The sequence below is a fragment of the Protopterus annectens genome, chromosome 13.part0, assembly GCF_019279795.1.
Source record: "Protopterus annectens isolate FY-2018-M chromosome 13.part0, PAN1.0, whole genome shotgun sequence".
In the NCBI taxonomy this organism is placed as follows: Eukaryota; Metazoa; Chordata; order Ceratodontiformes; family Protopteridae; genus Protopterus; species Protopterus annectens.
This window is the reverse complement of record NC_056747.1, coordinates 656,548,262-656,563,565: the sequence shown is the minus strand read 5'-3', so window position 1 is coordinate 656,563,565 and position 15,304 is coordinate 656,548,262. Positions and strand designations below refer to the sequence as shown.

The window sequence follows — 15,304 nt, the reverse complement described above, 5'->3', positions numbered from 1 at the left end:
GGTACAAACTCCTTTTCCCAATGGTTCTTGGAATTCATAAATTCCAATGCCCTGGATCAACTAATCCATTGTCCCACCTGGGGCTCCAATATCTTAGACCTGGTCATTACCAACATGGAGATAGATGCTCCACACCAGTGGTCACCCCCTCATTGGCTTATGGTCAGACCTGACCAATCACCCTTTACATCCACATCCCACCCCCCAGTAAGGAAACCTCCTTAAAAAGCTTCTCCAAGCCAACTTCATGCTATTGAAGTCAGAAGTAAACTTCATGACACCCATGCAGATGGGATCTGAAATTTAGACTGCAGAATCCTACACCAAGGGACTGTAAGAGCACATCCACTCGTGCATGAATTGTGCCATCCCAAACAGAACAAAGATGCTCTTTGCCAAAAAAGGGAAGTTAATCTGGTGGTCCCCTGCTATAAACAAACTATACAACAGAAGAAACTGTTGCAGAGGAGAAGAAAATCCCCTGAAGCAAAAAACTCCCTCACCAGCCTCAGTAAGAAGCGGAGATCCCTCAAAATCCTCAAAAGCTAGTTACGAAAATAAAACTGCCAAAGATTCCAAAGACAACCACAAGGCATTCTAGTTATGTCAAGAATCCAAATGGCAATGCTCAGATCTGCTCTGAGCTACAACAGAATGGCATAAAATATTCTGATCAAGGATATTGCCAATATCCTGGCAGATCGATTTAGTGCCAACTTCAACCCCTCTCACCCTCTACAGGGCCTCTCTCAATACCAAAAGATTGCCAAATTCCAGTAATCACAGCCACACAGGTAGAAACCGCACTCTCCAAAGCGGAGAATACAGCATCCATGGGACAAGATGACATCCCAGGCTGTGTACTACATGAACTACAAAAATGGAAATGGCACCTCACCCAAGTGTCAAGTTTAATCATAGCCTCACCTCAGGCTTCGTGCCCACTGAGCAGCGCACAGCTAGTTATCCCACTCCACAAGGGGGGGGGGATCCACCTTGGATCCCAGGAACTGTCCCAGTAGTCTGACAAGCCTGATCTGCAAGGGCATGGAACGCATCATGAACTTAAAGACATTGGCAACCCTCAAACACTGGACCCCACCCAGTTTGGGTTTGTGAAGGGCCAATCTTGTCTCCTGAATCTGATTAACTTCTTCGAATCAGTCTCCAGAGCTGTGGATGAGGGTAAGGCAGCCTAGCCTATCTGGACCTCGCCAAGGCCTTAAGACACCATCCCCCACTCTGGAATCAGATACTTACTAAGCTGGGTATAAATCCCTAGGTCACTTGATGGGTTGCCAACTGGCTTACTGACAGCACCCAGACTGAAAGTAGCAGACTCCAAATTCAGCTCCAGACAACTGGAGTACCTCAGGGTTCAGTCCTGGGATCACTCATTTGGCATCTACTTCTCTGAAGTACAGGCCAACACTAAGGGACTCTGGCTAACAAAATTTGCAGATGACTGCAAACTGGGAGCCATTATTGAATCCCCAAATTATGTGGATATTCTACAAAAGGGCCTTACAGAAACAGATGCCTGGTGCCAGAGCCATGGGCTCAAGCTTAATGCCAAGAAATGTAGTTATCCACTTTGGGGAAAAAAAAGCAGGTGGAAGTACACTAAAAGTGTGAGGAGACTTAGGGACACAGGTGGACAGTGGTCTCACTTTCGATAACCACATCACCACAACAGTCAGGAAATCCTATGTGGCACACCATCACCAAGGGCTTTTCATCCAGAAAAAAGGAGGTCATTGTCCCACTGTACTCATCCCTCAGACTCATTAGAGTATAATGCCCCATTTGGTATGCATCTCACAAGACATCTGCAATAGCTGGAAAGGCCACAGAAATACCTCACTAAAAGAATCACAGGCCTAAAGCAGATGCCATATGTTGACAGTAAAAAAAAAGACTCCAGCTGCACTGTGGCATACCGTCTACTCAGAGGCAATCTCTGCTTAACATACAAGGCCATGTCAAACCCTGAGCTGTTGGACATGCTCCACTTAAAGAAATCCCAATCCGGAGCCACACGCTCCAGGGATCTAAACCTCGTTGTCACAATGAACAAAACATGCTGGAGGGATAGGTTCCTGACCCAGAGACTCCCCATACATGTCAGAGTGCTTCCTTGGCCCTCTTCAAAAGGAACCTGGATTGGATTGGAGACAGGAAATTCACCTCGGGGATAATGTCAGTCGCCCTGCTAGACAGGGGTCCAGAGAAGTAAATATTGTGGGAAGAAATATATCCAGGGAATTGTTATGGCTAGGCTTGTATAGGGCCAATAGCCTAATACCAACCTATGAAAAGCATATAAAAATACCCGACAATTAAATATATCCTATAATAAGTTAATCAAAGCAACAGATGTCAATATTTATGCATATGAAAGTATATATGCATTTGTTGTTTACTAGCATCCTACCCCAAACAGTAGGTATCAATGACAGTCATAAATTGTGCCTTGGGCCCGAGAACAGAGCTGACTGACACTGCACTTACTACGATCCAGTGCTTCAGATGCATTAGTCCTAATTTGCCATCTAAGCTCAGCCATTTCTAGGTAATTGTTGAGTGGCCCACCTCTCACCCATCCTAACCTGTTCAATAATAAATCTGAACCCATGTCCTTCATTGGTTACTATATGCCCTGCTAATGCAGGTTTAACATCTTTCCTACTGATGTCATAATAGTGTTGGTAAATTCTACTTCTAAACACATTTTTAGTTTTACCAATGTAAAACCTCTGACATTGGATACCTAGGGTGAGGTACACCACTGCTTTACTGCTGGAGACTTCCCCTCAGTGTGGCTCCCATAATTGGCAATACAAATATCCTTGGCTTCAATGATATACTGGCATTGTAGGCAATTGCAGAATTTTAACCCAACAACCCTGCCCCTATATCAGGATCACATTTCTGCCTTTCCAACATATTTTTGATGCTACATTCCTTTTTATATACAATGTTGGGAACAGGGCCCCAATAACTGTGCCAGTTCTGCATCAACTGGCAAAATGTTTGTTACGTTCAATAATACTCCTGATGCTGTAAAAATGCCGATTAAATTTGAAAATAGCAGATTTTATGGAAAGTCTTGATTTTCCTTGATAACCCTTCCCCTATACCAAGGAGGGGAAAAATAGCCACTAGCTCTCTTACCTCCTGAAGGAGGTTATTTAAATAATTATCTGGATAACTCTTCCTTTAAAGGTCTCAATTTGCTCTATAAACTGATCATATTCAGATAACATCCTGGCAAGCCATACCCCCCAGTCCTTTTACTAAAGCCTTCTTTTGGTGCAGGGGGTGTAACTATCAAAATGTAGGAGGCTATTGGAGTAAATGGGCTTTGGGAAAATAGCGGAGGTGAAATGTTTGACCACCATCTTTGATGGCAATGTCCAAGTAATTTACCTCTAACACTTGTAAATTCAAGAAACTCTGTGCTGGTGTTCAGGAATTTAGAAAAGCCTTTTAGTTCTGTAATATCACTGTTCTACAAAATGATATCATCCAGGTAACTACCGTAAAATGTCCATGAGTTAGCACAAGGACAATTAAAATCTTTCCCAAAATGCCAGTACTGTTTGCAAAAATGGGGGCACAGGCTGCCCCCATTGCTACTGCCTTAACTTGTTTAACTATTCAAAGGTAATGTTGGTATCCAACACTAGTTCCTTAAGTTTAATTAAGATGGTGTTATGATTTAGGATAGTTTACTGACAAAGATATTGGTAAAACCAATTGATACCTGCGTCATGGGGTATGATCCAAGTCCTGAACATCAATTGTGATCAAGAGCAGATCATCAGTATACATACCTCCTGGGATTTTCTAAAGTATCCAAGGACAGTCCTTCAAAAATGTTTAATTTACTGTCAATGTATTTAGAAATGGGAAATGATTTAGATGCCCGAGGATCCTCAAAGGGTCTAAACAGGGGGTCAACTAGGTATCTGTGCAACTTGGGGACACAAAATATTGTAGGTATTTTATGATGTTTAACCAGCAAGCACCGATGTTCCTCCGGGTGGATTTGTTGGTTCATGAGCAATTCTTCCAGCATAACATCCACCTTGCTATAGCAAATGTCTCAACTTCACATCAGGTTTCACCATACAATAGGTGAAACATTTTATTTATGTAGGAATTTTAGTTTATAACCAGGCCACCCCCTTTGTTGGGTTTCATAATTTAGAAAGAAAAACAAAGCAAAAAAAGTGTTTATATTTTATATACTATATAAACCCTAGTGGTGGTGCTGCGGTAGCATTGTCGCCTTACAGTAAGATGCTGCCTGGTTCGATACTCAGCTAGAGCGTCTTCTGCAGGGAGACCTGCATGAATGGGCGTATCTTTGTTGAAGGTTGTGCGTCAGGGCTGGTAACTCGGCACGTAAAAAAATCAACTACCAATCATTAGCGGACCGGAGTTCCGCTGTGACGACCCCTAACCGGGAAAAGCCGAAAGACGCAACATAAACCCTAATACTAGAATGCCGTATGCTGACTTTAAAGTAATCTATACATAACTTGTTTCTATGGAACCTATATCTCTGTAGGATATTCTCGTGTAGCTAATGGAGCTTTTCTCCCCAGGCCTCCGCAGAAAATGGAAGTGTCCAGTCAGACTTTCCCGGTTAACAAATGTAAAATAAAAAATAACCCTCATTGCAGTATGGTCACACACATTTCTCTTAATAGTGCCCTTTCCACTGTGTTCAAATTGTTATAGTCTCCCCCTGTCCTTGAATTCATAGATATCTTTTTCGCATAGTTTTTCAAAAGTTAATACTACAGGATGCAAAGTTGGTTGATACTTTATTTTTTTATTTATTTTTTTAAAATTGCATACTCTGGGACATTAGTGCTAGTTCCGTGAATAAAAATTCAACTTCCTGGTAAAAAGAAATCAATTATGGTCTGAACTAATCTACTTATTAGAACTACAACCAACAATACCCCAAGGGGAAATGGAGAGGGAACAGATTGAACGCCAAATCCAACTAATTTGGTTGTACTACAGAATAGTGGAGGCGATTTCAACGTATATAACTACAGCTGTTTTGAACTTAATGGTCAAATAGACTTGTTTGAAAAAGGTTTGATGTTTGTACTGGATTTAAAAAAAAAAAAAAAAAAAAAAAAAAAAAAAAAAAAAAAAACACACACCTTCATTAGATCAGACCATAATTGGATTTAAAACTTGTTCCCTTGAGTAAAAAAAAAAAAAAAACTTCCTGGTAAATAGCACTAGCATCCCTGAGTATACCATTCATAAGAAACAAGTACTATACACCAACTTTGCATCCTTCAGTATTGACTTTTGAAAAACTATGCAAAAAAGACATCAGGGAATTGTTCAACAGGGACAGGAGACGACGATGCAACAATCTGAACACAGTGGAAAGGGCACTATTAAGAGAAATGTGACAATACTGAAATAAGGGTTATGGAATCTGACAAAGACGATGGCCTGGTTATCATGAACTATAATTCCTACATAAATAAAAGGTTTACCCTTTTATATGGCGATACCTACTTTGAAGTTAGTTTGAATGAGAACAACATCTGCTATAGCAAGGTGGACGTTATGCTGAAAGAATTGCTCAGGAACCAACAAATCCACCCCGATCACCACTACTTGTTAAACGTCCTAAAATACCTACAATATCTGGTGTCCCCAAGTTGCACAACGACCTAGTTGACCCTCCATTTAGACCCATTGGGGACGCTCTGGCATCTAAAACATTTCCCACTGCTAAATACATAGACCATAAAATAAAAAATATTTTGAAGGACTGGCCTTGGATACAAAAGACTCCTGGGATTTTCTATCTAAAATTAAGAAAGCTATGCATACTGATAATCTGATCTTGATCACAATTGATGTTCAGGACTTGGATCAAACCCCATGATACAGGCATCAATTGGCCAGTAAACTACCCTAAATCATAACACCATCTTAACAATTAGCACACTTAGCGTTAGATACCAACATTATTACCTTCGAACAGCAGTTAAATGAAGTTTTGGGGTAGCAATGGGGGCAGCCTGCGCCCCCATTTTTGCAAACTTAGTACTGGCATTTTGGGAAAAAGATTTTAATTGTCCTTATGCTAACTCATGGACATTTTATGGTCATTACCTGGATGATATTTTGTGGAACAGTAATGACAGAGCTAGAAGCCTTTCCTGAACACCAGCACAGATTTGCTTGAATTTACAAGGGTGTTAGAAATAAGACATTACCATCAAGAAAGATGGTCAAACATTTCAACTCCACTATTTTCTGCAAGCCCACTTACTCCAATAGCTTCCTAAATTGATAGTTACCACCCTCTGCACCAAAAATAGGCTTTAGCAAAAGGATGGGGGGGGGGGGTACGGCTTGCCAAGATGATATCTGAATACAATCAATTTATACAGCAAATTGAGACCCTTAAAGGGATGTTACTAGAGGTTATCCAGATATTTAAACATCCTATAAGAGAGATAGTGGCTATTTCCCCCTCCTTGGTACATGGGAAGGGTTATCAAACAAGGAAAATTGAGACAAAAAACTTTCCATAAAAAAACTATTTTCAAGTTTAAATCAGCATTTTTACAGCATCAGAAATATTATTGAACATAACTGAACATTTTTAGAATTGATGCAGAACAGGCACAGTTGTTAGGCCCTGTCCCAAACACATTTAGGGATGTATCAAAATATGTTGGAAAGGCAAAAACGTGATCCTGATATAGGGGCAGGGATGGTTAGGTTAAATGCTGCTATTGCCTACAATGCCAAAGGATTTGTATTCCCAATTATGGGAGCCACACTATACAAGGGAAAGTCTCCTGCAGCAGGAAAGGAGTGGTGTACCTCACCCTATGTACCCAATGCCCGAATGTTTACACTGGTTGCCGTCCTTTGGCTTTTCCCCATTTAGGGGTCGCCACAGTGGAACTCAGTCCGCTAATGATTGACAGTAGATTTTGAATGCCAAGGTGCCAGCTTGACATTCAACGAAAACACACCCATTTACACAGTCTTTCGAACACCCACCCTACCGTGGGGAGGACATGCAGACTCACAGAAGGCACTCCCTGCACTCCAGCAGAGAATCCAACGGGAGAACCTCTTGCTGTGAGGCAACACTGCCGGTGCACCACCGCAACGTTTACACTGGTAAAACTAAAAATGCGTGTAGAAGTAGAATTTACCAACACTATTATGACATCAGTAAGAAAGATGTTAAAAAAAATGCATTAGTAGGACATATAGTAACCAAAGGACATGGGTTCAGATTTATCACCAAACAGGTTAGGATGGGTGAACGTTGAGTGGCCCACCTCCAAGCTAGAAATGGTTGAGCTTAGATGGCAAATTAGGACAAATGCATCTGAAGCACCGGGTCTTGATAGTGCAGTATCCATCAGCTCTGTTCTCAGGCCCAATGCACGATTTCTTATACGACACGATACCCATTGGCATAGGATGCCAAATATATAGTTTCATATGCATAAATATTTACATCTGTTGCTTTGATTTTTAACGTGTAGGATATTTAATTGTCAAGTATTTATGCGCTTTTAAATTGCATTTTTTTTTTTTTACTGTGTGCACACACACGTGTTGCTCTAATAAAATGTCCTGAAAGGACGCAAACATTTAAGGACTATGACTAAATTGCTGGAATGGTATATATAAGGCTGTTGGGTAATATGCTGTGTTATTCTGAAGTTTCTATTCAAGAGAATAAAGCGCTCAAACGTTTGTGTGGATTGGATCCTGGTCTCCTGCTTTTTGATCACTAGAAGCTATTCAGGCACTGGTCAGAGATTCTCAAACTTGGAAATATGCTAACAAGGCTTGGTGCAAGTTTAGGGCAATATCAGACTGCATCACAAAGGAAAAGAACACACATGCATATGTCTCCCTCCCTTAGCGAGACCACTTTGGGTTAGAAATAAAGAATGACCACTTGGAGTGACTAACATTAAAAACAGAATAGCCCATGATAATGTTCTCAGTACCTGGCCATAATGGCCCTTAGACAACTATTCCAGTTCCAACCATTGCTTACTACACTGCAGCACCTGTATTTGCTTTAAAGCAAAAATATGACCAGCAGCAACAGAGGGTCACATTATCACATTTCCCATGAGACTGGCAGGGGACAAGAAATCTAACCCCCTCTAGTTACTCCTATCCAAATGCATACAGATCCAAAGACGACTTCTCGTTTAAAAACCGCAAACTAGCCACCCTCTATATTCGCATCTTAAATATTTCTTTTTTTCATAACTGCTCTACCAGTCAATCCTCAAGTCAGTCTGTGGATAGAGTTTTCTAGTTTAAGAGCAAGACTGTCATACTGCTCAAAATGCTGGGGAAGTTTATTCCAGAGATTTAGAAAGTAATCCTGTCCCTCCACAGTATTTTACCTATTGGCTGTCCCATGATCTTGGGCTGTTGGGGATACAGGAACTGCAGAGTAACAGGCAGTCCAGGACAACAGTCTCTCTAACGATGCAATGAGAGAGACTGCCTGTCATGTGTCAAAAAAGGAACCTTCCAGCTTCTCTTGGTAGCTCGGGTACTTTAGTTCTGTAACCCTTTTGGTAACGTACCTTTGAAGTAGTTAAATATACAATATTTTAGATGTTAGTGACCAACCACATTAATCTCCATACCTCCTGAAGTGCTACATCCCAATTTATTCCAGTACAAAAATAAAATGGACCGTCATTAAGTGTCCTGCAACAAATGCTGTGACATACAATGTACCCCCCCCCCCCTCCAAGACACCATCAGGGTCTGCTTTCCAAAAAGGTCAGGAAAGCACCATTCCAAACCTGGTTTTCAAGTAGCACCACTGTAACAGATCTGTTGGCAGCAAACATGCTTACTCATATTCCGAGGCCCTCCCTCCACTAACCTGAAATTAGTGCTTTCTACAAAAGTTTCTCTAGAAGATGCTAGATTTTAAGCAAATTTCTGCTCATTAGTTACACGTTCCTGAACAAAAGTTGCAACCAGAAACTCTACAATTAATCTTTGCTTTATTGGAAATGCGCCCCCCCCCCCTCCAAACTAGGTTATTCATGCTTATACCTGAAACCTAGGAGGTCACTAAGGACCACAGTGCTTCAAGTGACACGATAAAAATGCAAAATTAGCCCTCATTTCCTTAATTCGCCCCTTTATGGCTTTTAACAGGCACTGCAAGTTTTTCTCCCTTACTTGCTTGTGAAAGGTTGCCATCTTTTTATCTTTCACAGCTGTAAGATATATAGTCTGCATAAAAGGACAATCAGCTCCTCTGTCAATAAAGATGCCCACAAGCTTGTCCTGAACTGTTTCTAACCACTCTATACAAATCACCACTAGCTGCTATCCTTCCAATGCGTTTGCCTTTAGGCATCAAACCAGTCCTCACACCAATATACTGGAGAAAACATTGAAATAAAACACTGTAGTTCCACACAGCAGCACAATTTTATACAAACAGAGTTAGGCAGTGATGTGGCTTTTTATGCTGATTTCCACACTAAAATGTGGTATATTTTTGCTATTGTATTGAGTTTTTCCTTTTATGTAGGAAAGACAGACTCTAGGACAGAATTTTAGAACATTTAAGAGATATTAGAAAAGCTAAAGAGCAGTGCTTTGGCCATGCATGTGGTTAAAGAAGGTCCATCACACAAGTTTTTAAGTTTCTAGTTTTGGAAAACTGTATATGTAAATAAGAGTGGGAGATTTGAAGAATAGCACTGAACCTATAGAACAAAAATAAAATTCTCCTTTCAAGCTGATAAACCACCAGGTCTAAATAGTAGGTTTTTTTAAAACCTTTGAGAGCTACAGCCCTTAAACATTAGAAGTTGTGTATATATATATATGCATGGACACTTGTTGTTTTAGTATTGTGTTCAATATGTATTTACAAGTGTTTAGAATTTTATATTATGTACATGTTTTGGCATACTTATTCTATAATTGTCTACATTGTTTTAATGAACTGAAGCATTTCATTGGTTGGTTTGCATTTGAAAGACAAACTGTAACAGTTTTATGGATTGATGAAGCGGTGGTAATCCATGAAAGTGCTTACTAGTCGTTTTACTCTTATTTGTATTAAATTGTGCTAGTGTTTCTTCATTTATTTTAATGCAAAACTGGATTAACAGTAAGAAACGTGTCAAGTCCCTGGTCATTCTTTCCACAACAAAAAGCACTGCCATTAATGAAGATCATTTACTAACTTTTAAGATTAGAGTACGTGACATTTTAAATAGTGGGACTTTCAGAGGCAGCTTGAAAGGCATTGTTACAAGCCAAAAGCAGTCTACATACTACTTTACACCCACTCATTTTCTTATACACAAAAATATACCATCAAGTCATCTAATCCTAGTTCTCAACCACTGGAAGGGAGAAACAGGGGACAGACTCCAACCTCCTCACCCCACAACCACCCATCCTACGTTTTACTCCACTACAGACTAGCTTTTAATGTTCTTGCCCTAGTGTGCCATCCCAAAGGTCATTTACCCACCTCACAATACCTCTATGTAAATGCAACATTTCTTTCAGTAAGTCACCTAATTAGACAAAAGGCCATTTCTTGTAAATGGTCAGGCCAAGACTGAAACTGGTCAATCTGAACTAGTGCACTTGCCCAATTAAATATAGCACTTGCATACACAAAATTGCAAAAACAGGTTATTGCATTAGTGTGCATTTTCTAAAACACGTGAAATCAAACGTCTATCAACGACCGCAACCCAATATGCCTAAAAACACACATTAACACACAAGCACATAACCCCACCCCCAAGTCACATGCCAAAATGCATATAGCATCTACTGCCTTAAGACAAAAAAGGCCACACTTCTCACAAGGATGAGAAGGAGTTAATCTCCAAGGCATTCAATAACAGAACACAAACAAGCAAAGTCCCAAGTACACCTAGTCATCTGTCCACTTCAGCACCCCTGCATCCAAATGCCCCCTCAAGTCCCCAATGACCATATAAAAAACAGCACTCATTATGCAAACTTGTAGATGGACATAGAAAAATATACAGTTCAATGTAATGGTGGGAGAACTTGCGTCTAGCAATAACCATGGGGCCCTCCAACAAGAGGGAGCAGCACAAACTCAGGTCACTCAAACTCAGACATTTTAAACCCAATTACCCAGGCAGGAAACTGCAACAAATACATAATGCCCAGAATTGTGCATGTAAACTAAGAATTTGCAAGTTAATAAAATTGTTTTATTGACTACTATCACACAGATAGTCAGCCACCTTAGCATTTCAAACAAGCCTTCACCCATAATGAACCATGTTATGTTAAATATTAAAAAAAAAAATGCTTTCTTGGGAAAAAAAAAAAAACACTTGCATACAAGATAAAACAATTACCCACAATTGTGTAAGTTAAGAAAGCGAAGAATCTACACAAGAAATTAATTTCACAGAATAAAAATAACTACCTGTTAATTTACTCAGTTCTATAATATGTACATCTGATAAATCCATGCTTTCAATGGCAGATAAATCCATGCTTTCAATGGCAGATTACAAGTTGCTTATTTAAGCTAGTACAATTCTACATGAAACTGCCCCTGATAAAAAGGACATCCATCCATACCACATCCGTGTGAACTGCCAAAAATGTAACCTCACTGGCCCAAATCCAAACATTAAAGGTTTCTGACCAAAGTCAGAAATTATACACATCTCTCTCAACCCCTTAGCACAACAAATCTAGGCAATGCCAAAAATGATGGGGGGGGGGGGCGCGCATAAAATTTAAATATTGTTCTTACACTTTTATTCTACCAACTTTCTATGTTTGTATGCATTACCATTATTTAGTTAATTCAGTCCTTAGTTAATTTGCCACAAATGTGAGGAATAGACCAAAAATATTAGGCAAAAACCTGGACAGCTGAGAGGTTATGATTACACCCTAAACTGACAGCGAGAGCCACAGGACAGTAGAACATATTGTGGAGTTGTTAGTCTGGGTTCTTCTCATATCAACCTCTGGCACTTTTCCGTTTTTTAATGCGACGATCAATTGAGCCGACCCTCACTGCACCACAAATATGCAAAAAAAAAAAAAAAACCAAGACTTAAGACATCAGAAACCACATACACATTGTGATTGATTCAAAACCCTAAAATGTCTTGTGTCAATAGATCGGGGAACAACCCCGCACGTACTACTGCTACATTCAATGTATTAAATGAATCACTGAAGGAAGTGAAACTTTAGCTAATCAGGACCCTTTGACAAGCCCAATGTTAAACATTAATCAAAAACACTAGCGTTTTTCGTTGATTAAGAAACACCCAACCCAGAGGTACTCAACCTAGAAAGCACACCCAAACGGCTGCGTGGGCATTACCAAGGTCTAAAGACCCATATAACGTAATGCTTCAACAGACGTTTTCAACTTAAACTGTCTAGCCCTTGCTGGGGGGATGCAAAGGAAGGTTGTGACATTCACCGGGTCTGTGACTATCCTGCAAATGAGTTTCTGCAAATATAGTTAAAGTGCGTTTGCAAACAGCACGACAACTGCTTAATTGTATCGGTACTTGGTCTCTCTATAGACAGTGAGCATCAATAGTAACGTGCGTGAGATTCGGGCTCAAAACTGTTGCGCACAGCCACTACCCAATCATAGCCTCCACCCCCATCAAAACCAGGTTTTATTTGAAAGGGCTGTTAAGCGGATTCCCTTCTCACAAAGGCCTCTCCACATTTGCAGCATGTGCCGAAAGACGGTAACAGGCACTTCACTATACTTGCCCCAATTGTACAGTTTCTCTTTCCAGTACAACCGCCATTTTACAAAGCCACACACCCACCCCTCCCACCCTTGCACTAGTCTAAGCCACCAGGCTTATCTGCCAGCAAGCAGCAGACAGCCCCGGGTGGGGTTTCTTTGAAACCCTTTGTCTTCATATTTAGATTGACTCCTTCCATTTTTATACATTTGCTCCTCCCTCAGTATCTGCCTCTAGAGCCGCCATTTTACAATCACCTTTTTTTCTTGTTAAATCTCACTCCAATAGAAGACCCCTATCACTACTACTGGCTTAAAAAAATACATATTCCTTTAAGGACTTGACCAACACAGCACCTAGCACACGCATGTATCTCACTGTTAATTTCTTCACAGTATTCTCCACATACTAGTGGACTCAATGACAAGTGTTCCGTGCACAGAGAACCCCTCCCCTCACTCACTATCTAGCTGCCGCTTCACACCGCCATTTTGTCTCTTACCTCCTTCTACTTCACTACACCGGCAAAAAGCGCTCCACCACCTTAATCAATCAGTTACAAGAACATACTTCATCTCCTTACCATCATATCTTTCGGCCTGTTCCGCCAACTTAGCCTGGTACACCAAGTCCTCTCGCGAGTCCATGTTGCCAGGCGCCTGGATAGGGTGCTTGGACAGCGGATGGCAGCAGATTGTAACCCTGATCTCCCCAAAAGACGAGCAGTGGCAGCTCTGAAACAACCAGAATCTAACCCGCTCTCCGACTCCAGTAAAAGATGGCGAAGCAACAATCCGGGGAACTTCCGCCTGCGCACTGTCGGACACTCTTAATACTATAGCAACGGCTCCTTGGCAACAGCTGCCAAGGGGTGGGGAAAAGTACGGAAAACGGAGCCCTTGGCAATTCGTCGCACCGCTAAAGTATGTATGGACAGCAGACAGGGTGTGGCACCTTTGCTCTCTTCTGAGATGCCAGTGGCCAAAAGGGGAACCACGTGCAACCTACTGTTTCCCGTAGAAATGCCCTGTTTCTCCTAAGCACAAGGGCTTCGTAATTAACTATTTTCATAATTAGGCTGTATTACGTTTTGACAGGGAAAATACATCACAAACGTCAAGACACTTAAAAATATATGTTTAACCAAAGCAAGAGGGTTGACATTTGCTAACTGGGGGAAGAAGTCTGACCCGCCTACCATGCCCTGTTAATTACTTATTCCCCCTTAATCTTCTACCAGGAATATGGAGTTAAACCGTTTGTTTGTGTTACTTGCACGGCACATTTTAAGAACTTTGCATATCGGTACTGTAATAAAATGCATTGTTTATTTATTGATTGTTAACCACATAAAGAGATCAACTTAAATGACCTTTTTAGTGAATACAATGGCCCAGAGATTGCTATTAGTGAAAGTTGACTCACGTTCACATCTGCATCTCAAGAAACTTTGTAAGCGAAGTCAAGAACAGTGATGCCCGAAAAAGGTTTACATGATCATGTCTCTGAACTATCATTTACGGATATTGCTCTCAACAAATCAAGGACAAATATTAACAAAATCAGAGACAAATCCAGAAGTAATCAGGAACACTGTTAAAATGTCATTACTATTAATTTGAACAATTGACAGAATAAGAGATTATACATTTTCTGATCTAAAGGAGTCTATAGCTCTATTATCATTATTTATTCAGTGTTATTCACTACAATTTCTCCAAAAGTCATCAATTTTAGTAATTAAAAAGGACAGAACTAATTTTTGTCAATATCAGGGGCAGTTGAGAAGTACCGCTGATTGTAATTGTGGATGCTGCTCTGTCCTTAAAATTGGCGATGCTTTGAGTAAAGGTAGTGTAATCCCGTTACAAAATAAAGGCAGTCACTAAAGTTACTGACTTACTGTATATCACAGAATTCACTTTAATTTCAAGTTTATGTACTTTGTCTCGTTCTTATGTCCGTATATTTAATCAAAAACTCTGATCATTTTTGATTTTGCAGCTAAGTGGATGGTTATGGTAGCTGTTTGGGTACTTTTCCGTTATCGGGACAACACTTGGAATGAGCGTTTGATAACGGAAAACTACCATAAATTAATTTTAAATGTGAGGGCCAGTATGATCTGTTCAGTGACTGTTATTTTTGCATTTCTGATTTACCGTCCAAAAAGTATTTAAAAAGAGGGATGAAATAGTTTGTGCGTTGAAGTGTTCTTTGGATGGTCTATATAAAATGGTCAGTGATGTTTTTTTATAATTCTGTGGTTACAAAAGACAGACACAATATCATATACAATCACGTGTTTACTTGATCACATTTCCACCTTCTCCTTGACATCATACACACACTTTAAAAAGAGATTAAAAATTGCGGAACCAGCACTAACTGCAGAACTGACATTCCGCAGCAAGTCCATGCGGAGTACAAAATGAGCAGGGATTCAAGGATGTCCTTTTTTTATTGTAATTGCAGGTCATTAACTGCAGCAT

General features: G+C 40.3%; 1 protein-coding gene across 2 annotated transcripts in view; it reads right to left on the bottom strand.

The window, feature by feature from the left end:
• Positions 1–13,772, bottom strand: part of YWHAE (tyrosine 3-monooxygenase/tryptophan 5-monooxygenase activation protein epsilon) — a 958,490-nt gene extending 944,718 nt beyond the window's left edge. The window contains exon 1 of one of the 2 annotated variants that reach the window (XM_044054341.1): positions 13,396–13,772. In XM_044054341.1, coding sequence (XP_043910276.1) covers positions 13,396–13,459 — 64 coding nt within the window. In that variant the 5' untranslated portion in view covers positions 13,460–13,772. The remainder of the gene's footprint in view (positions 1–13,395) is intronic. The other variant, XM_044054340.1, reaches the window with a different exon arrangement.
• Between the last annotated feature and the right edge of the window lie 1,532 nt (positions 13,773–15,304).